This window comes from Oncorhynchus clarkii, chromosome 2 (genome assembly GCF_045791955.1).
Source record: "Oncorhynchus clarkii lewisi isolate Uvic-CL-2024 chromosome 2, UVic_Ocla_1.0, whole genome shotgun sequence".
Taxonomy (NCBI): domain Eukaryota; kingdom Metazoa; phylum Chordata; class Actinopteri; order Salmoniformes; family Salmonidae; genus Oncorhynchus; species Oncorhynchus clarkii.
In genome coordinates, this window is record NC_092148.1 from 17,245,430 (window position 1) to 17,269,035 (window position 23,606).

The window sequence follows — 23,606 nt, forward strand, 5'->3', positions numbered from 1 at the left end:
AGTAACACAAGTATTAAATCAATGTTATATTTATGATTCTTCAAAATAGCCACCTTTTACCTTGACAGCTTTGCACTCTTAGCATTCTCTCAACCAGCTTCACCTGGTATGCTTTTCGAACAGTCTTGAAGGAGTGTCCACATATATTGAGTACCTTTTGGCTGCTTTTCCTTCACTTTTCAGACCAACTCATCCCAAACCATCTCAATTGGGTTAAGGTTGAGTGATTGTGGAGGCCAGGTCATTTGATGCAACACTCCACTCTCCTTCTTGGTCAAATAGCCCTTACACAGCCTAGAGGTGTGTTGGATCATTGTCCTGTTGAAAAACAACAGATGGGATGGCTTATCGCTGCAGAATGCTGTGGTAGCCATGCTGGTTAAGTGTGCCTTGAATTCTAAATAAATCAGTGTCACCAGTAAAGCACCATCACACCTGCTTCATGGTGGGAACCACACATGCAGAGATCATCTGTTCACCTAATCTGTGTCTCACAAAGACACAACGGTTGGAACAAAACATCTCAGATTTGCACTCATCAGACCAAAGGACAGATTTTCATGTCCATTGCTTGTCTTTCTTGACCAAAGCAAGTTTCTATTTATTGGTGTCCTTTAGTATTGGTTTCTTTGCAGCAATTCAACCATAAAGGCCTGATTCACGCAGTCTCTGAACAGTTCCAAATCAAATGTTATGTTACATGCACCGAATACAACAGGTGTAGTGAAATGCTTTCTTACAAGCCCTTAACCAACAATGCTTTAAGAAGTTAAGAATAAAAAATACATTAAAAAAATTAACAAATAATTAAACAACAGCAGTAAAATAACAAGCGAGGCTATATACAGGGGGTACTGGTACAGAGTCAATGCGTGAGCGTACTGGGTAATTGAGGTAAAATGTGCATGTTGTTAAAGTTACTATGCATAGATTATAAACAGAGTAGCAGCAGCATAAAAGAGGGGTCTGGGTAGCCCACTGATTAGCTGTTCAGGAGTCTTATGGCTTGGGGATAGAAGCTGTTAGGAAGCCTTTTGGACCTTGATTTGACACTCCAGTACCGCTTGTGTCTACCACTGTTGTGTCATCAGCAAACGTGATGATAGTGTTGGAGTCGTGCCTGGCCATGCAGTCACGAGTGAACAGGGAGTACAGGAGGGGACTGAGCATGCACCCCTGTGGGGCCCCTGTGTTGAGGATCAGCGTGGCGGATGTGCTGTTCCCTACCCTTACCAACTGGGGGCAGCCCGTCAGGAAGTCCAGGATCTAGTTGCAGAGGGAGGTGTTTAGTCCCAGGGTCCTTAGCTTAGTGATGAGCTTTGAGGGCACTATGCTGTTGAATGCTGAGCTGTAGTAAATTAATAGTATTCTCACATAAAGTTGAAGTCAGAAGTTTACATACACTTAGATTGGAGTCATTAAAACTTGTTTTTCAACCACTGGCAATGTCATGGCTTTAGAAACTTCAGATAGTCTAATTGACATCATTTGAGTCAGTTGGAGGCCTACCTTCAAATCTGAAGATGCTGGAAGAAACAGGTACAAAAGTATCTATATCCACAGTAAAACGAGTCCTATATCGACATAACCTGAAAGGGCGCTCAGCAAAGAGAAACCACTGTTCCAAAACTGCCATAAAAAAGCCAGATTTCGGTTTGCAACTGCACATGGGGACAAAAATTGTACTTTTTGGAGAAATGTCCTCTGGTCTGTTGAAACAAAAATGAACTGTTTGGCCATAATGACCATTGTTATGTTTGGAGGAAAAAGGGGGAGGCTTGCAAGCCGAATAACACCATCCTAACCGTGAAGCACGGGGGTGGCAGCATCATGCTTTGCAGCAGGGTGGACTGGTGCACTTCACAAAATAGATGACATCATGAGGTAGGAAAATTATGTGGATATATTGAAGCAACATCTCAAGACATCAGTCAAGAAGTTAAAACTTGGTCGCAAATGGGTCTTCCAAATGGACAATGACCCCAAGCATACTTCCAAAGTTGTGGCAAAATGGCTTAAGGACAACAAAGTCAAGGTACTGGAGTGGCCATCACAAAGCCCTGACCTCAATCCTATAGAAAATCTGTTGGCAGAACTGAAAAAGCGTTTGCGAGCAAGGAGGCCTACAAACCTGACTCAGTTACACCAGCTCTGACAGGAGGAATGGGCCAAAATTCACCAAACTTATTTTGGGAAGCTTGTGGAAGGCTACCCAAAATGTTTGACCCAAGTTAAACAATTTAAAGGCAATGCTACCAAATACTAATTGAGTATATGTAAACTTCTGACACACTGGGAATGTGGTGAATGAAATAAAAGCTAAAATAAATCACTCTCTACTTTTATTCTGACATTTCACAATCTTAAAATAAAGTGGTGATCCTAACTGACCTAAGACAGGGAATTTTTACTTAGATTAAATTTCAAGAATTGTGATAAACAGAGTTTAAATGTATTTGGCTAAGGTGTATGTAAACTTCTGACTTTAACTGTAGGTGTTCCTTTTGTACAGGTGGGAAAGGGCAGTATTGAGTGCAATAGAGATTGCATCATCTGTGGATCTATCGGGGCGGTATGCAAATTGGAGTGGGTCTAGGGTTTCTCTGATAATGGTTTTGATGTGAGCCATGACCAGCCTTTCAAAGCACTTCATTGCTACAGACGTGAGTACTACTGATCAGTAGTCATTTAGGCAGGTTAACTTAGTTCCTGTGCCCAAGAACACTATTTTATTTTACCTTTATTTATACAGGTTTTTTGTCATTGAGATAACATCTCTTTTCCAAGAGAGACCTGGTCCAATAGCAGCAGAGAGGGAACAACGTTTCAGACAAAACAACTTACATACACTAACACACCATTAAACAAAACTATAAACAACAACAAAAACATTGTACATTAAAAACACAAACGCCTTGACTAAAAACAGCTGGCCTAAAAACAATTACACTATGATATATACATCGATCAAGTCTGTAACGATTGTCATCGGGAGAAGAGGACTAAAGTGCAGCGTGGTACGTATTCAAAATATTTTTTGTCGGTTCCGACAAACGAACAGTTCTGTAAGGTGCAACAAAAACACTGAACAGAAAATAACTACTCACAATCCATAGTGGGAGAACAGGCTGTCTAAGTATGGTTCTCAATCAGAGACAACCATAGCCAGCTGCCTCTGATTGGGAACCATACCAGGCCAAACACATAGAAATAGAAAACATAGAACACAAAACATAGAATGCCCACCGCAACTCACGCCCTGACCAAACTAAAATGGAGACATAAAAAAGGAACTAAGGTCAGGACGTGACAAAGTGTTTAAACTCCACCAACGAAACTAGATCATCACATTTTAAAATGTTCATTACAGAATTCCAGGACCACAGCGCTAAGTAACTAAAACTACCATGTCCTGTTCTAATTTTTGGTACTGTTAGAAGCAAATCAGAATGGGACCGTAATTGATATTTATTTACGGACCTGACTAAAAAAGTACAGAGATAAAATGGGATTTTACCCAATATGGCCTTATAAATCAGTGTATACCAGTGTTTAAGCCTACGCAAGGTCAATGACGACCAGCCAACAGCGCTGTAGAGATCACAATGATGTGCTAGACGTTTCCGATTTGAAATTAATCTGAGGGCTGCATGATACACTGAATCAAGTGCTCTTAGGGTAGGTGCTGAGGCCTGCATATATATAACATCACTCAAATCTAAAACCAACAGTAATGTACATCGTACCAGCTCCTTCTTGGCCTCAAAAGAAAAACAAGCCTTATGCCATTAATACAATCCCATTTTCAGCTTGAGCTTCCTTATCAAGTTCTCTACATGCACAGTGAAGCTCAGCTTATCATCAACCCACACACCCAAATATTTGTACACTTTAACTTGTCTATAGAATGTCTAGCCAATGTAGCAATGACATGATTTGTAACATGCCTGGCGTTTGAAAATATCATGCATTTTATTTGACCCGAATTTAGAATCAGCTTTAAATCATACAGATTCTGTTGTATGATGTTAAATGCTCTTTGAGCATTTTCAAAAGATAAAGATAAACTAATACCACTTGAATAAAGAACAGTATCATCAGCATAAAAATGAACATCCGCTGTTTCAATAAGATCCCCAATGTTGTTGATATACAAAATGAACACCTTGCGGAACAAGGTGGTCTGCTTGAAAAATATGGGTATATTGAAAAATATTGGTATTACAGACTCGAGTCAGGGATAGATTGAAAATGTCAGTGAAGACACTTGCCAGTTGGTCAGCGCTTGCTCGGAGTACACGTCCTGGTAATCCATCTGGCCCTGCAGCCTTGTGAATGTTGACCTGTTTAAATGTCTTACTCACATCAGCTACGGAGAGTGTGATCACACAGTCGTCTGGAACAGCTGGAGCTCTCATGCATGTTTAAGTGTTATTTGCCTCAAAGCGAGCATATAAGTAATTTAGCTCGTCTGGTAGGTTTGTGTCACTGGGCAGCATTTTCACCACCCTGTGAAGTTCATCATTTATTTAATCTGTAGCCTAATAAAGTAATGCTTTCCAGAGTCCTAGTGGGAGGACCACACACCATGTCATCACGACTCCAAATTTACTTCAATGATGATTATTCTTTCAATATTTGCACATAAAGGCGTTTCCACCATCATTTCTCGCATAATTAAGATTATTGACACAAACAGATCCCACCATGTCAAACCAACAAATTATGTCGGCATTTGTAAAATTGTACCGAAACTTCCTGTTTCCATGACAGCTGTCATGATTTCTTTTAATAAGGTATGACTTTACTCCCATAAAAACTGGATGGAAATGTGGTTAGTGTCACCAAACTGCATTACACTCAAAATAATTTGAATTCAGATTATAATCTGGTTGACGACACTAGTTAGCTAGCTAACCAAACCCATTATGATTGATAGCTAGCGGAGACATCCTTGAATCCCGCTCAACATCCACTCGAGGGCTCCAAGATAGACTGTATAGTGCACCTGGACAGCCTGCAAGGGGGAGCCCTCGAGTGGATGTTGAACTTTATGCAGAAGTTGAATGTATAGCTCACCTGGACAGCCCCGCCATGGTGAGCCCTTGAGTGTATGTTGAACTGGATGCGGAACTTTCGCCTCTAGTTCAACATCCACTTGAGGCTATTACTCAATGACTCGAGGGCTAGGCAGGCTACTCTCGGCAGTAGGCCTACATGGAAAAGTCTTGATGTGTGGGATAGCATGTAGCTAACTTTTTAGGGCCCAAGCCAAGTTGGCATAAACTATAACCAAGCGTAACCTTTTGTTTTCTTTCCAAGGTTTGTAATTTTATTGTTTTGTTCTAGCCTAATTCCCACTAACCTGGAACTGACTCTGTTCTGTTGCCTCCGTTCGAAACTGCTGGACCAACCTTACAACTGCTGGGCCAACCTTAGAGATAGAAAAGACCAAACCCCACTTTCTGCATGCTTAGGAAATAATTTGACTCCCACTGAATGTTACCTCACTCAGACCTAACATACAGTGCTAAACTTGTTTTGAACTGTGAAATAATTATATGGAAAATAGTCTCAAAATGCCAAATAATTGCACACATTTTTTATTTTATTAAACAACCTAAAACCGATTCAGGGTAGCCTAAACAGCCGATAGTGGGCGCTATATCTGCACTATTGTCTAGGATTGACGTGCCTTCCCGGTAATACACTCGTGTCCCCCATGGACCGGCTCGTAGTTGTACATAAAGCATCATCAAAGGTTTGTATAACTAACCCAAGATAGACCACAGACTCTCGTTTCCAATGGGAGCAAATTAATCGTAGTGGGCAGAATAAGCAAGCGTTATAGCATGTATTTTCGTTTTAGGATGGTGCACACCCTAAACTGAACGCGGTGTACAACAAATTATCAGAAAATGTGAAAATGGTGGTAAAAAACAAACATCAAAATACAGTTGGTGGTAAGGTTGTTTACCCCTCAGTAGCATGGTAATTCTGGAGGGCAGGTTGCATTTCTTCTCAGACCAACCCCTAACCCCCTCCCCCTTCTTTCCCTCGCCAGACGGCTAAAATATATCCGACTACGAAAACTTTGCTGGATGTTTCAGGAGAAACATTTCAGGACCAGATTTTCATTAATTTCTGTACATTAAGTACGCTCATTAAATCGTGTTTTATCAGTTTTGCAAAAGCGGACTTTTTGTGTCGATAAATTAGAACACTAGAAACATTGTTTCTGAAGGAGCGGAGGCAAGGCAGCGACCTAAGCGTTTTTATTATTCATCTAATCTCCACAGTCACCTATTTTCCATTAATTGGACTTCTGACAGGTAATTTGTTTTCATTTGTTATAAATCTTTTACCAAAAGGCAATTTTCCCCGTCAAAACATGTGAACAACTAACAACACGTGCTTTAGAGAAGAAAGCTGTTTTTGACCTGTGCGCATAGCTTTAAAGTTTGTATAATTTGCTACATTTATGTAAATAGCCTTGCAAGTAAACCATGTTTTCCGTTGGTTTAAGAACATTTAGTCTATAGAAAGTTCCCCATATCATTACATTTAAACGATTTCTAAATATCTTTGAGAGCACGTGACCATATTTTGTGTTTATTTATTTCACCTTTATTTTATCCTACTGAGACCAAAGTATATTTTACAGATGAGTCCTGAATTACAGAAATTACAGAAAATACACACATCAAAATATAAATTCACATTTTTTTCAATTTATGGTGAAATGCTTACTTACAAGCCCTTAACCAGCAGTGCAGTTCCAGAAAGAGTTAAAGTATTACCAAATAAAGTAAAAATTAATACAAAACTAACACAATAAAATAACAATAACGAGGCTATATAGAGGGAATACTGGTGCCGATTCAATGTGCAAGGGTACAGGTTAGTCGAGGTAACATGTATGTAGGGGTGAAGTGACTATGCATAGATAATTACAGCAAGTAGCAGCAGTGTAAAAACAAATGGAGGTGGGGGTGTCAATGTAAATAGTTTGGGTGGCCATTTGATTAATTGTTCAGCAGTCTTATGGCTTGGGGGTAGAAGCTGTTAAGGAGCCTTGTGGTCCTAGACTTGGCGCTCCGGTACCGCTTGCCATGCGGTAGCAGAGAGAAACGTTTATGAATTGGGTCACTGGAGTCTTTGACCATTTTTTGGGGCTTTCCTCTCACACCGCCTGGTATATAGGTCCTGGATGGCAGGAAGCTTTGCCTTACAGTCAGATGCCAAGCAGTTGCCGTACCAGGCGGTGATGCAACCGGTCAGGATGCTCTCGAGGGTGCAGCTGTAGAACTTTTTGAGGTTCTGGGGACCCATGCCAAATCTTTTCAGTCTCCTGGGGGGGGAACAGGTGTTGTCGTGCCCTCTTCACAACTGTCTTGGTGTGTTTTTTTACACCAGGGAACTTGAAACTCTCCACCCGCTCCATTACAACCCCGTCGATGTTAATGGGGGCCTGTTCGGCCAGCCTTTTTCTGTAGTCCACAATCAGCTCCTTTGTTTTGCTCACAGTGAGGGAGAGGTTGTTGTCCTGGCACCACACAGCCAGGTTTCTGACCTCCTCCCTATAGGCTGTCTCATCGTTGTCGGCGATCAGACCTACTACTGTTGTGTCGTTAGCAAACTTAGTGATGTTGTTGGAGTCGTGTTTGAACAGGGCGTACAGGAGGGGACTAAGCACGCACCCGTGAGAGGCCCCAGTGTTGAGGATCAGCGTGGCAGACTTGTAGTTGTCTAGCCTGACTACCTGGGGGTGGCCCGTCAGGAAGTCCAGGATCCAGTTGCAGAAGGAGGTGTTTAGTCCCAGGGTCCTTAGCTTAGTGATGAGCTTTGTGGGCACTGTGGTGTTGAATGCTGAGCTGTAGTCAATGAACAGCATTTTCACATACGTGTTCCTTTTGTCAAGGTGGGAAAGGGCAGTGTGGAGTACGATTGAGATTGCGTCATCTGTGGATCTGTTGGGGTGGTATGCAAATAAAAACATTTTAAATATCTTCACATATTCAAACAGTACATTTATAATTTCCAACCAATACATTTTGGTGAGGTTTTTTCTCGCCTGAGTAGCCTCGTAGCCTTCACTGCCAAAAATAAAATGAAACTATCTAGTGTTCAGCAGAATAACAACACAATTTCAAATACAGCTAGCCTAGTCAAATAATTAACATCCAATCACGTTAACCGTTACTATCTTGTGGGAATTCCACTAACGGTCCGTATGTAGCCAAACGCAGCTGCTGCTCATTCCGTTTGCTCAAAAATGTATAAATGGTTAAAAAAAGTAAGGCCTCGTCCATAGAGACATAGACCAGCTCTACTGGTAGTACTGCTACTACCAGCAGTACTACACCTGCACCTGTCGATGACACAAGTTGTCCTGCTTCCACGAGCACATCCAATGATAACACCAGTAATTCTACATTTGTTGTTAACCCAGCTACCATGGACACTGACAGTTGTGAATCTGATGCAGCCCGGGAAAGTACCGAACAACAGACAGGGACATTGGACCATCAAGAGGCGCAAATATTAAATATGATGAGAACTACATTGATTTGGGGTTCACTTATATTGGGAGTAGTGCCTTTCCTCAGCCACAGTGTGTTAAAAGTACTATCTCACAACTCGACGAAACAGGCATTTAGAAACAAAACATACCAATTTGAAAAATAAGCCAAGGGAGTTTTTTGAGCGAGAATAAAGATGATTTTCGATTAGTAAGACATGTATAAAAGCAACAGATACCATTAATATGAAGGGGCTAGAAGCGTCTTATATGGTGACCTACTGAGTGGCTAGGACAGGCAAGCCCCATACTATTGTGGAGGACTTAATTATTCCTGCTGCTGCTGATATGGCTGGGACAATGCTGGGGGGAAAGGCCCAAAAAACTATACAGACAATTGCTTCATCAAACAGCACTGTTTCACGACGCATCAGTGACATGGCAGGAGATGTTTTAAAACAATTACTGCTTCACATACAAGCCATATCTGCGGCAGTGTCCGCGTTACTGCTGTATGAGTCAACAGACGTGGCGGGCCTGGCACAGCTTTTGGTATTTGTCTATTACGTTTATGGGGGGTCAGGAGGACAGGGCAACAGGAGAGGATATTTTTTAAGTATTGGACAGATTTGTGACATCAAATGGTCTTTGGTGGTCAAGATATGTTGGTATCTGTACTGATGGCACAAAAGCCATGACAGGGAGACATAGTGGAGTGGTAACGCGCATGCAAGCAGTTGCTCTCAACGCCACTTGGGTACACTGCAGCATCCATCGAGATGCTCTTGCTGCCAAGGGAATGCCTGACAGCTTGAAATACGTTTTGCACACTACAGTGAAAATGGTTAACTTTGTTAAAGCAAGTTCCCTGAACTCTTGTGCATTATCTGCATTATGCAATGATATGGGCAGCGACCATGTTACAACTTTTACAACATGCGCTGGTTATCAAGGGGCAAAGTATTGACACAAGCTTAAAGTTCTCTTTACTGACCATAATTATCTCTTGTCTGACCGCTTGCATGATGACGGAGTTTCTCACACGACTGGCCTATCTGGGTGATGTTTTTTCTCGTCTGTATGATCTGAATCTAGGATTACAGGGACTCTCCACAACTCTATTCAATATGCGGGACAAAATTGAGGCTATGATTAAGAAGTTGGAGCTCTTCTCTGTCTGTATTAACAAGAACAACACACAGGTCTTTCCATTATGTGCTTCCTTTGTGGCAACAGTTTGGGGAATGCTCTTTCCTGTTTCAGCATGACAATGCCCCCGTGCACAAAGCGAAGTCCATACAGAAATTGTTTGTTGAGATCAGTGTGGAAGAACTTGACTGGCCTGCACAGAGCCCTGACCTCAACCCCATCGAACACCCTTGGGATGAATTGAAACTCTGACTGCGAGCCAGGTCTAATTGCCCAAAATCAATGCCCGACCTCACTAATGATTTTGTGGCTGAGTGGAAGCAAGTCCCCGCAGCAATGTTCCAACAGTTAGTGGAAAGCCTTCCCAGAAGAGTGGAGGCTGTTATAGCAGCAAAGGGGGAGCCAACTCCATATTAATGCCCATGATTTTGGACTGAGATGTTCAACGAGCAGGTGTCCACATACCTTTGGTCATGTAGTGTATAATATTTGAGTAAAACATAATTTCTAACCTTGCTTAAATTTGTATATGGTCACATATCTCTTCATTATGCGTGGGAATACTTTGGACGAGATTTACAAAATTAAAATCACTTGGAGCTGATTTGCTTTAGTTTTTACAGTATTTTATGTCCAATAAAACTCATTTTAAATACTGATTTTTTTTGCTCAGAAAACTTGGGTGGTCAAATAAAATCACCCGCGAGCCAAATTCAGTAGCAGGCTACCAGTTGGCGTAGGCCTGCTGTACCATAACTTTTCAAAACTGACTGGCTTAACAGTTTCAGCGGTTGTAGTAGGTAGGTCTACTTTTCTTACTTTGTATTTGTCCTTTTCAGTTCAGGCAAAGTGCAATAACCTCACAACTCTCTAGGCATGAGAAGTAGCTATCTGTAGCCTAATGGGCTAGATGAAAACCATGACTGAGGTTAAAAGTATTTTCTAAGAGTAACTTAGTTTAAACTTTGTTTACTTGAGGGTGAGCCTAGTCTTCTTTAAAGTAGAATGCTGTAACAAACACGATTATTGGCCTTTGCTATAACTCTTGCAGCATTTGGCAGATTAAGATATTGATTGGCAGTCCTTTATTGTTAGTCCTGTTCTTAAGCCCTGGTTTGAGTGTTTAAAACCCTGTATCTCTCTAAACCATGCCACACTGCTCCAACTCAGAGACCATAAGTATGAATAGTTATAGTTGCCGTATGGAACAGCTTTTCTATGCCTTGGGCTAGGGATGGAACAGATAGGGTCTGTGCCAAAAGATGGGCTCTGATCAGAGTCATTGAGGCTAATCGTTTTAATGGCTATGTCAAATTATTATGTTAACTACAGTGACGGCTATCTGATGCCCATTACAGTATGGTATTTCTTCATACGGAAATCTACATAATGTATAGTATGAGTTCTGTCACCTCATATGGAGTAGTTCTTAATTATCATATTTCAGTTGTACAGAAGTCCCGAGGACAGTGACTTAATCTGACAGGTGATGTAATGAATACATAATTAGATATATAATATGGCTCATTTGTATGTTCACTGTTCAATTCTTCCAAAATCCCACAATCATGTTCTGCACATGAATCAAATATGCTCACAGTTCCCTAGAGATTAGTGTCAGGTGAGTACATTTTTCTGCAGCACTCCAACAAACAAGATTTTGTTTAAAGAAACATTTAGGCTTATCTGCTGTCTGTAACAAAACTCAGGACACTTTCTGCCGAGGGTGCCAATGCCTCCACAAACAAAACTCCAGTGTGGGAGTTTGGTTTAAGAGCCACGGCCAGTTAACACTTGATGTGAAAATCTAGAAGGGCTTGGAAGAACATCTGTAGAAAGAATGGCCTATGTGTGAAAAACAAACTGTAGCGGTATGCGGCATACCGTCGTGAGCAGTGACTGCACATTCCAGCTGAGAAAAAAACCCCCAGCTGAGTTACAGTACCTTCAAAAAGTATTCACACCCCTTGACATTTTCCAAATTTTGTTGTTACAGCCTGCATTTCAATTGGATGTAACTTAGATTTAATGATATAATGTCAAAGTGGAATTATGTTTTTCAAAAAAAAATGTTTTACAAATTAATAAAAGATGAAAAGCGGAAATGTCTTGAGTCTATAATTATTCAACTGCTTTGTTATGGCAAGCCTAAATAAGTTCAGGAGTAAACAATGTGCTTAACAAGTTGCATGGACTCACTCTGTGTGTAATAATAGTGTTTAACATGATTTTTTTAATGTCAACCTCATCTCTCTAACCCACACATACAATTATCTGTAAGGTCCCTCAGTCGCTGGGAGTGAATATCAAACACAGATTCAACCACTAAGACCAGAAGGTTTCCAATGCCTCGCCAAGAAGGGCATCTATTGGTAGATGGGTCAAAACATTTATACAATTTTTAAAAAGCAGACGATGAATATCCCTTTGAGCATGGTGAAGTTATTTATTACACTTTGGATGGTGTATCAATACACCCAGTCACTACAAAGATACAGGCGTCGTTCCAACTCAGGAAGGAAACCGCTCAGGGATTTCACCATAAGGCCAGTAGTGACTTTAAAACAGTTACAGAGCTTAGTGGCTGTGATACAGTAGGAGAGAACTGGGGATGGATCAACATCATTGTGGTTATTCCACAATATTAACCTAATTGACAGTGAAAAGAAGGAAGCCTGTACAGAATAAATATATTCCAAAACATAGTCCTGTTTGCAACAAGGCACTAAAGTAATACTGCAAAGAATGTGGCAAAGCATTTCACTTTTTGTCATGAATACAACATGTTATGTTTGGGGCAAATCCAATACAGCACATTACTGAGTACCACTCTCATTACTGAGTACCATATTTTCAAGCATAGTGGTGGCTGTATCATGTTATGGGTATGCTTATAATCGTTTAGGACTAGGGAGCTTTAAAGGATAAAAAATAAATGGAATGGAGCTAAGCACAGGCAAAATTCTAGTGGAAACCTGGTTGTCTGCTTTCCACCAGACACTGGGAGATTAATTCAGCTTTCAGCAAAACAGTAACCTAAAACACAAGGCCAAATCTACACTGGAGTTGCTTACCTAGAAGAAAGTATGTTCCTGAGTGGCCAAGTTACAGTTTTGACTTAAATCTACTTGAAAATCTATGGCAAGACCTGAAAATGATTGTCTAGCCATAACCAACAACCAATTGGACAGAGCTTGAAGAATTTTGAAAATAATATTGGGCAAATGTTTTACAATCCAGATGCAGAAAACTCTTAGATATGTACTGAGAAAGACACTCAGCTGTAATTGCTGTGAATGGTGATTCTAACATTTATTGAGTTAGGGGGTTGAATACTTACCTAATCAACATATAATAGTAATTTATTTCACAATTATTATTATTAATTTTTTTACAAATGTTATAATTTGTCTTCCACTTTGACATTACATAGTATTTTGTGTAGATCGTTGACAACACATTACAATTAAATAAATGTTAACCCCACTTTGTAACTAAAGTGGTGTAAATACTTTCTGAAGGCACTGTATGTCTTTAACCCACTGACCAAATATCATGTGCAACTCAACCCGGGTCTCTCTTCCCTGCACCCCAATACTGCCAGGACAGGACACCCGTGTTCTACGGTGCAGAGACTGAAATAGCCCCCTCTTCCCTTACCCCGAGTCAGGAGCTAAAAACATAAAGAGATCATGGGAGAACTGTTTAAGTCTAGCAGCAACAGACCATCGCCTCCATAGCAGGTCAGCTATAAGATCACAAGATGTTGGGGTTATTTGAAAGCGTCACCTCAATGTTTAATTCCTCCCCACGGTCAGGGGCACAAACAAGGAATGTGAAGTCAAGAATAATTCTATAGATGTACCTTTCCCCTGTAGTTTCATTTCTTGAGAGAGATTTGTGTGATTTCAAGAACAGTGCTTTCTTTGATAGTGAAGTGTTAAAGTTGCAGGGTGTTGTGACTAGCTCTGCTGGTCCCCTCAGATACAATGCTGTATGTGTTCAGTAACAAGGCTGATGTTAAACCACTGGGATCTGCACCTATTTCTCCCACAACCAGACCTGTCAGACACTGGTGGTGGGAGAACTTCAACACTCCTCTGGCCAGGACAACTGAATCCTACAGACGAAGAACCATATATGTGACATTTAAAAAATGTACAAAAAGAGATATACATGAAAAATCATTATTGGACACCCTTTTTCTATAGTGAACCGGTTTCACAAGCTTTCCACGCTCAAATTAACAATAATTTTAAATGTAAAGATAGGCTCTGGTGGAATAACCGTTTATGTGCAGCACTCAGAATGGACGGACAAGCGCACAACTTTTCTGTTTCTGATGAAAATCACTGAAATGTGGGAAAGAAACGTAAAACAAAACTAAAAGAATGGAAAGACAGGCAAAGGAAGATCTTACGGGATGCGGGAAAACCCTATACAAATCGTAAGGGTCAAGAAAAAACTGTGAAAAGCTGTCCAAAAGAGGTATGTGGAAGAACCGTATAACAAACAATCAAGCTAGCTAGCTATAGAGTATAGTAACTAACATGTATGTTCTGGGTTGTCTAATTTGTAACTACAGAGAAAACATATTAGCTAAAGTTCGTTGGCTACTAACTTATACATTATCGTTACAAATGTTATTGCTAGATTATAGAAGAAACATAGCTAGCTACTTTTTCTCCATCCACCGGATGATTCGACATGGCTACAGTAGCTAGCTAGTTATATGTAACGTTACACTGTATCCTACAGGGATTGCACACCGGGGGTCCATTGAGGTGGCAAGCTACATATTGAAGTGGGTGAAGACAGAATTCACGCCTCTCACCAAACCAGAGGTGCGCAAGTTGATCATCTTCAGTGACAGATGCTGTGGGCAGAATAACAACTGGCGGATGCTCAATCTGATGTCGATGCTCGTCTCTATGGGTTACTTTACGCAAGTTGAGCAGAAGTTCATGGTCTCTGGTCATTCTTTTCTTCCTTGTGATGGATCTTTTGACACCATCGAGAAGAGGCACAAGGTGCCAGTCCTTCATACACCTGATGATGTTTCAAAGATGATACTTGACACACAACCAGCAAAACCATTCAAGGCGATGAGGATGCAATGTGAAGACTTCAGGCACCTCCCAGATTCTGTCCTCAAGCGACCAGCTGGATTACAGACCACCTCAGTGAGGTGGTTAAAAGTCACAGGTATTGCACAGAGAATAGTTTACGAACATCCCATCAACATGCAACATGTTGTTCTAACAATAAAATATCCTAATGCTTGACTGTGAAAGTTGTTTATTGATGTCAGGAACTTCTAATTTCAGTTGAGGATCCTTGGAATCTGTAGGCCAGACAGAGCCACAGTCTATTTGAGGGATGGAAATTGTGGCTGATCTCCAAATCAAAACAAGGAGCTACACCTCAACCTCCCTATTTTGCAAGCCACTACCCTAGAGCATATGAGAGTCCTCTGCCCATCAAAAAAACAAGTACCAAGATCTGATGACCTGCTCGTCTACTTGCCAGCTGCTGCACGCTCTTTTTTATAAATCACTGCAGAGTGAATCATTTGTTGTTAAACCAAGCTACATAATTAACCGTTTTATCTGAGAGTTTATGATCCCCTGAACCTGTATAGTATGTTGAATCTGAATACATTTCAGAAGACATGTCACCCCTATTGTAGGAAATTAAATGTATCGTAGGTGTTTTCTATGTGAATCAATTTGTGTATGATTTGAACCAGCACAATATATTTAATACATTTAATTTTAAGATGTTGTTCCTAGTGTAGAAAATGTTATGTACAATGTGTTCTGTTGAGAATCATTTTGTGTGTGATCATTTGGACCTTTTTTAATCTGAATGAATGAAAAACAAATAAGTCATCACATACAGTATGTGAGTATTCATTTGATCTTGATTCCCTTTTTTATTCATTACAATATACACTGTCTCTCTGTCACCACATTTAGCATTAACTCTAAGCAGTTAATACTTATTTACTGCTGTCACCTCAGTACAGAAGGACATGTCTTGCCTTTAGCATGGGTTTAACACAATTCACAACTTAATTGCTGATCATAGTGTTAAACACAAAGAGAATGGTTTTCTGAACGTTATGTAATATTGACCTTAGGGACATGCACAATGGACATGCATATTGGCACATCACATTGATCCATATTTGATATGTACAAGTTGGGCTTGTTTTGATTTAATGAATTTAATTGTATTCTGTTTTTGTAGTTATTCTATGGTATGTTCACATTGAGGACTTCATTTTAAATGAGACTAAGATTTCATGACTCAACTTTTAAGAAAAGTAATCAGTGCTACAGTTGATAGACCACCTTTAAATGAACCTCCATACAAATGAATTAACTACATATTGCATTTAGGTTATTTACATGAAGGGCATCTGTACTTGAAAGTACTTAAAACATATCAGGTGTTAAAAAAGGACATCTTACAAGAGTCATGCAAAACGTCACATATATTGTAGTGTTCTTCCACAAACTGAGATCATCACTGGAGATATACTGTTCTTCCACAAACTGAGATCATCACTGGAGATATACTGTTCTTCCACATTCTAAAAATTAAAACGGCAAGAACGAAAGTATTTTTTGAAATAACAAAAAAATATAAATTGTTGTTGGAAGATATGGGTATGGTGAATTATTTGTCAACCATAAAACACCTAATGTGGTACACACAATTAATAATATAAAAATAACTTAAAATTGAAAAATTAATCTGTAGGATTCAACTGTGTAAGCCTGTTATGTTTCCTCATTATGAGCCCAGAAGTCTTTCCATTACGTTATGCTTGAAATATGTAATTGTCATGTATCAACTTGAGTCCCCCCTGGGGATTGAACTTGGTTCTCAAATAAAATATTTGCTTTCTGTCTTGTCATGTTTCTGGTGGTTGTTTCCCTTTGTCTCCAGGTGACATGGATCTCTCTCTGTTGGTGGCATTCTGCTCCTGTGTTCCTCCTGCTTTGGGTGAGCTTTTTCCTTTCACTCTTTTATGTTTGAGCTTCTCTCTCAAATACTTGACCCGAGCACTTGAATGGTGACTGAGGAGCGTTCACAGTGTGGTTGAGGGAAGTGTAATGTTTTATTCAGAGTGCCGGTGATTAAAGAATGAGCTGGTGTGTCTGTACTAACAGGGTCAGGATTTGGCAGGGAGATGCCAGGTAAGTTTGCAGTGCATTGGATGCCTCAGTTGTGTCAAAGGAATGAGAAATACAGTCTGTCTGCCTTGGAATGGACACAGTATGCATGGCCATCTTTGTTGTTGGCTTATCAGTTGCCCTAGAGCAGTGTTTCCCAGCTCCAGTCCTCGAATAACCCCTTGTTTTTTACAGTACACATTTTTATTGTAGCCCTGGACTAACAAACCTGATTCAACTTGTCAACTAATCATTGAATCCTCGATGAGTTGAATTTGGTTTTTGTCCGGGGTTTCAAGACAGCCATACTCTAGAACAGGGTTTCCCAACCCTCTCCGCTCCCCCCACCCCCCAGACATTTCACACTTTTGTTTTAACCCTAAATGGGCACACCTGATTCAATTAGTCAAAGGCTTGATGATTAGTTGACTAATCGAACCAGCTGTGCCCATTTAGGGTTAAAACAAAAGTGTGAAATGTCTGGTGAGAAACCCTGTCTGTAGAGAAACTGGAAAGGTCATTCACAATGCAGTGTTTTTCAGCAGAGTTAGGAAGGGGGTGTTCCTGGGGCATATATAATTGATTTATTATTTTACAGTGTTAGCCAATGCATGTAGGGGAGACACTGCAGTGTGATAAAGGAATGTTTGTAGTGTCATATTTTAGCAAACTTGTAGTGTCTTAAGAGTGCCAGTGATTTAAAGAATGAACTGGTCTGTCTATACTAACAGGGTCATCTATAGGCAGGGACATGCCAGGTAAGTTTGTTTTATTGGATGCCTCAGTGTTGTCATAAAGGAATGAGAAACATGTTGTCTGTTTTGGAATGGACACTAAGAATGCACAGCCATATTTGTTATTGTCTGGTCAGTTGCAATAGAGCAGCTTTTCATCAAACTCAGTCTGGGGGTCTCCCCTGGGTGCACATTTTGGTGCACTACACAGCTGATTGAAATATCTCCTCATCGGGGTGTCAGGAAACTCTGCCATAGAGCACATGTGTCGAACTCATTTCATGGAGGGCCGAGTGTCTGGGTTTTCACTCAACTCTAATTAGTTAAGAACTCCCCTCGCCTGGTTGTCTAGGTCTTTAATTGAAGGGAAAAAGCAAAGACCAGCAGACACTAGGCCCTCCATAGATTGAGTTTGATACCCCTGCCCTAGAGTATGACCAGCTTTGCTCTGTACTTACATATTGCACAACTATATTTATTTAAATACTATTGTGTAAGGATTTCAAGTTATGATTAAATCCAGTTCATTTGAAATGGGCTCATCTAGACGGGTGTAAGAAAGAGCCTTTGCTTTCCTGGCCAGGATTAGCCTTTTTCTCATGTGAAGGATTTTAGTAATCGGTAATTTGGTGTGCAGCCAAGCCTCCCATATTGTAGTAGCATGTGGTGCTAGGCAGTCCTACACTGCACTTTGGGTTGTGTTGTGCTGACTTGTTCCTGAGCAGATTGCGCTACATTAGTCGTTTTTCTCCACAGTCAACAGGGTGATTTGGGCAGGATATGAGTTCCCCTGGTAATGGAGAGGAATGACACCAAACGGAAGTGTTTGTCGGACATTAGGCTTATCTACTGCACCATAAAAAGCCCTGCTGACTCGGGTTGTCATTCTATGACATCCTTTAGAAGAAAACAAAATGAAAATGTCAGAAGATATAAGATGAGCCAATCAGAGGAGCATTTTGTTGTTAGAGCTGAGCAGTGATTAATGTAATACTCCTTGGAACTTTCTAGAAGTGGTTCTATTACTTCTGTACTAAACAAAGCAGGAGTCATTTATGTTGTTTGGTGATCCAGATAGTGTGACATCCATGTGATTTAGATTCTTAATGGTATTGTGAGGACCTGATGTGACAATTGGTTGATTCTCAAACGGTTACTCGCTCTGCGTGCGCGCGCACACAGTGAAGTCTGCTTTATAACAGCGCCTACCTGAGCTGACATGGGTCACTGGCCTTAGGAAATGACTGCAGAGTGGGGATGGTTAGTAATGCATCATGACTCTGTGGTGTCTTGCATCATTGTAGCATTAGCATTTCTACTGCTTTCAACAGAGCTGCTTATGGTCCACTGCATGTTGCTGTTTCCCCTTTACTGTTGTGAGGAGGGAGCCACCTGAGTGTTGCCAGATTGTATTTAAAAGCATGCACTGTGTATCGCATCACCCAGTGGTGTAATCTGTAAGTGCATGCCCCATTCCTAAACTTTCAGTACAAGTGGACAATTTTTTTTTTTTTAAAGCATAGAACACTACAACCAGTCTTTACTATCATGTGTACAGTAGTCACTATTGACATTCAATGTACACCTCTGGAACACTTGACTACAGTTCTGAAAGTCAACAGAGTCTCAAACCAGTTATGAAAGCTTCGTAGTTCACACCAAGCACACAGTCAGAGCTAATGCCTGTCAATCACTAATGCTTTCTGTCTTTTGTTTTCCAGCATTGACGATGGATGAAAAAGGTAAAAGTTTCTTGTTTCAAATGAACATTATTGTACCAATTGTATTTCACTTTAAAGAGTATGTTGGCAAAGAGTTAAATCAGTTTTTGGTCACTCGCCTTTTTCACTCCAGTTCCACTCAACCCCGTTGACGTTTGAATTAGTTTAGCTCCAAACATGGTGTGTAAGTTTCTATTGAAAAGGACCACTATGAATGCGTGTGATTTTAAAGGAGATGTAATTCCCACTAGGGACACAATGTTTTAGAAGTCTCCCAGTGGATCCTTTACAATGCATTCCATCTGGCCTCATGCGCAGCTCTGTCTTCAATCTGCTTTGGCTGGCGATGGGACAAGTGGTCTAATGTCCTTTTTTTAATACTATAGCTGCAATTTCAATGTAGATGTAATAACTGTGAATAATAACATTCTACAAAATGCGGTCCCTGACTAAATGTATCTGGTTTTCATGTATTCCCCCTCCCAGACTATGACGCTGCGTTTCACTACGGTGAGTGGGGGATGGATCAACATGGACTAACTCCACTGGGGGCAAACGCGACACTTCTCAGGGAATATCAGAGAGGTCAAGACGGGCTCGCGTTTTCCCTCCATTTTTCCAGGAGCGTCGGAAAACATTGACCCTTCGGGCTACGCTTCCGGAGTTCAACTGGCAAACCCTTCTAGTCCCTCCCACTCTGCTGTAGTACTCTCATTTCCAAACACATCACAACCATAATAGAGATTCTGTCATCAAACCTGTTCATTGCTCTATCCTGTCTTCAGTAGGTCTATGCATTCGGACACATTATAGGATATATTTAGCTCTTACAGTGAATATCCTTCCATGTTTGAAAGCAGTAATATTAATCAGAATATAGATATCTATAGATGTGAACCTGATGGATTCATCAATCGTGGCATATACAGTAGGCACGTATGTTTGAATGGTCTCAGGAAAGTGATTGATTGTTATAATTGCATAGCTTTGCTATGCTGTATACACCCTAAGAGGGTACAGTGCATATGTATGTACTGAATAAGATGTTTTAAGTTACACTGTGCCTTGCACATATTCTGCAGTAGTGGGCCTTAGTCTGTAGGGATAAAAATGTATTTCTGTTTCAGACTATGAATCTCTGAGGATCGGTGGACTGATCTTCGCTGTGGTACTGTTTGTCATGGGCATTGTCCTCATTGTCAGTAAGTCTGTCAGCCCAACTATAGTTATATTTTAAAAAAAACATTTGAAGTATTACACTTCCATTGAAATTACCCATTGAAATAAAATGTGATTAGTCCCATAAGTGTATTTCTACTGTACCAACAATCTCATTCCATAATTATTGTAGTTCTGCACTGTTAAACATGTTGATCCATTGGACAGCCCCTCTTTACCAGTCCAGTGCTTATAAACAAGCCTGGGATCAGTTACTTGCTGGCATGCAGGCCAACATGCCTTGCACAACCCCCAGGACACCCAACACCTCTCTACCCTGTAGACATCTTCACATCTAGGGCACTGACTAAAACTGGCCTGGACACTATGCAGCCTTGTCCCCTCCCTCCTCATCTCCTGCCCTTGCCCTCATCCACCCCATCCCAGGCATAGCTGGAGACCTCCACCCACCCTAACTCTTACTCCAGGCATCCATTACATTAATCAGCCCATACATTAGTCATAGATATCACAGGGGACAGAGGGAGTGCCCCCCTCCTGCTACTGCACATGTGCAAAGAGAAGGCTTTGGGTCTTTAGTGTTCTGTCCAAGCTGTACAAATAATAATTTAGAATAATCAAGCAGTTAGTTTGTATATGTTTTACTGGATAGGGTATTGTAAAATTATGTAATATTCCAACTTCTATGCACATCAATTACTGAAGTATCTTCATTCTAGTGTTAGTTTAGCAGGCGGGAATCTTCATTCCAGTGCGAGTTTAGCAGGCGGTATCTTCATTCCAGTGCTAGTTTAGCAGGCGGTATCTTCATTCCAGTGCGAGTTTAGCAGGCGGTATCTTCATTCCAGTGCGAGTTTAGCAGGCGGATCTTCATTCCAGTGCGAGTTTAGCAGGCGGGATCTTCATTCCAGTGCGAGTTTAGCAGGCGGTATCTTCATTCCAGTGCGAGTTTAGCAGGCGGTATCTTCATTCCAGTGCGAGTTTAGCAGGCGGTATCTTCATTCCAGTGCGAGTTTAGCAGGCGGTATCTTCATTCCAGTGCGAGTTTAGCAGGCATGTGTCTTTGACATCTAGGATGTCCTGTCAACTCAAGCTATCCTCGAGTATATCAGCTTTCCATCATAGTAGCTCTTTCACACTAATTTCTCTCGCTCTCTCTGCAGGCCGGAAATGCCCATGCAAATCAAGTCCGAAGTCACGGTAAGTTGGGCAAAGAAGAGATAGTGTTGATTAAACTTGGCAGAGAAGACCTTGACTGAGTTCATTGTAAGGCTATTAAAGTGTTATCTCTAGACTCTTAAGAGGAGCTTTTAGAATATTCTTTACAGTTAGAAGCTTCAGTACTCAGTTTGATCTTTAATACATTTCCCCCCTATGTTTTAGGGTTTAGATGGCTTGGTTTGGTACTGTATACTTTTTAATCACTGGCCAAGTGGTGGTTTACCTGTTTGTTTTCCATTTTCATCTCTCAGGCCTGCTGGAGTACCGGAGGCAGAGGCAGGGGCTGTGACAAGTAAAAATCATCTATCATTGTTTTCATTTCCATGTTGGTCTTTATCAAATGTCTGATAGGTGTATATAATTTATATTTATGAAACCAATACATCTCATCATGACACCTATCTGCTCTCAGGTCCCAAGTGATGTGAAGTCTCGCCACCAGGCGGCAGCATCGGACTGTAGAGTGCTACTATGGCCGTCTCCCAGAGCACGAGGCTCCTTTTTTAAATTCCACCCTGCTGATATGTTCTCTTGGCATCTTTTTTTGCTTTTCTCTTTTTTTCTATGAATGAATATACAGCGACAGTATTTTGAGGACATAATTGGTTGATGCAGTAGGGTTGCTTAATTGTAGGCTATATATTACACCTGTCATACGTGATAGACACATTATTAACAAGCGATTTTGTAAGTTATAACTTGACTGACTATTTTAAATTGTAATATTTCCACACTGAAATAAAGTGATGTACATGGGTAATTGTGTATTGTGTTTCAACTTTTCCCACTGTCAGTTACTGGCATAGACAGTTTCCCTGTCAATCACTGGCACGGTCTCCTCCCAGTAGCGCAGTTCTAATGGTTATGCAGCACACCCCTTTTGCTGATGTTGCACCTTTCTGCAGGCAATAGTAGACAAATTCATTCAACCTCCTAAAAAGTGCCGCAACATCAAACATGCTGTAGCCTATTGTTTAGAACCATTGTTGCATGCTAATCTGTGGCATATCATTTTATAATGAAGTAACTCTTATTGATATATTCTTGGCCAAAGGAGGTCTAGCTGCAGGATGGAGGAGACCTTTCAAAGACAGTTTTTCAATAGTGTCAGATTTATTTTATCTCGGAAAGTGGCCACATTCAAAAGAAAAGGGGGGTTGACTGCATACTGAACCTTTTTATCATGCCATTAGAAAAATACTTAATCATAATTCCCATTTGAAATTAAGAATTTCCCTAAATTATCTTGGTCACTCAAATATAGGCTAACTAAGGCATTCTTTGTGAAATAATGTAGCTTATTAGACTAGAGGCAAAATTATTGCATAAAATATCGCATGCATTTTCTGCCTACACCACCACCGGGGACTTACAGATGTTGTTTTTACTATACATTTACTCTGTATTTTTATATAGATGAGAAGACGGGAAACCTCTCCCTTGTTGCTCTGTTGCTAGGGATATCTTCCCTCCTCGTGCCGCATTACAGGAGGAGAGACTTGTTAGCGCATTCCTCCCCTCGTAGTTTCCCACGCCTCCTCAGGGCATATTGATAGTAGGCTACTCGAGTGCGGTAGAATACCATCGGCAGTGGCAGGCACATTTTCTTCACGGCCTGGGGGATACCTCAATAGACTGAGGCTGCAGCATTTAATAGCCTATAACCAAATGTAGTGTCTGTGCATCACCACCAGAGGACTCTCGTGCGTTCTAAGTGTTTGTGCAATTGACTTTATTGAGCCGCAGTTTCCTTTTCTTCCTATCCTACTCCACACCTCAAAAGTGCGCGTCTTCCCATTTTCTGTCCGCTGACCTGAACCTGCATCGGGGCGCAAGAGAAACTCAGCAGACAAAGACACAGTATATCCACACTGCAGTCATGTCAACTGAAGGAGGT

The 23,606-nt window shown here is 40.8% G+C and overlaps 1 protein-coding gene across 3 annotated transcripts; it reads left to right on the forward strand.

Moving 5' to 3' along the window:
* Positions 1-6,039: 6,039 nt before the first annotated feature.
* Positions 6,040-22,469, forward strand: LOC139423199 (FXYD domain-containing ion transport regulator 6-like). 3 transcript variants are annotated; one of them, XM_071174932.1, is made up of 10 exons: positions 6,040-6,332; positions 16,628-16,684; positions 16,852-16,878; positions 17,586-17,612; positions 19,310-19,330; positions 19,796-19,819; positions 20,437-20,511; positions 21,652-21,688; positions 21,961-22,001; positions 22,122-22,469. In XM_071174932.1, exons 2-10 carry the CDS (start codon positions 16,633-16,635, stop codon positions 22,130-22,132), a joined length of 315 nt encoding a protein of 104 aa, XP_071031033.1. In that variant the 5' UTR covers positions 6,040-6,332; positions 16,628-16,632; the 3' UTR covers positions 22,133-22,469. The 3 variants fall into 3 exon arrangements, with proteins under 3 accessions (XP_071031033.1, XP_071031043.1, XP_071031053.1); XM_071174942.1 differs by lacking the exon at positions 17,586-17,612; XM_071174952.1 differs by lacking the exons at positions 16,852-16,878; positions 17,586-17,612.
* The last annotated feature ends 1,137 nt before the right edge of the window (positions 22,470-23,606 follow it).

Bases quoted from the DNA above. Each gene is read 5' to 3' on its own strand.
- LOC139423199 (XM_071174932.1), top strand. From the start codon at position 16,633: ATGGATCTCTCTCTGTTGGTGGCATTCTGCTCCTGTGTTCCTCCTGCT. The intron at 19,331-19,795 runs GTAAAAGTTTCT...TCCCCCTCCCAG, and splicing joins ATTGACGATGGATGAAAAAG to ACTATGACGCTGCGTTTCAC. The intron at 19,820-20,436 runs GTGAGTGGGGGA...TTTCTGTTTCAG, and splicing joins TGACGCTGCGTTTCACTACG to ACTATGAATCTCTGAGGATC.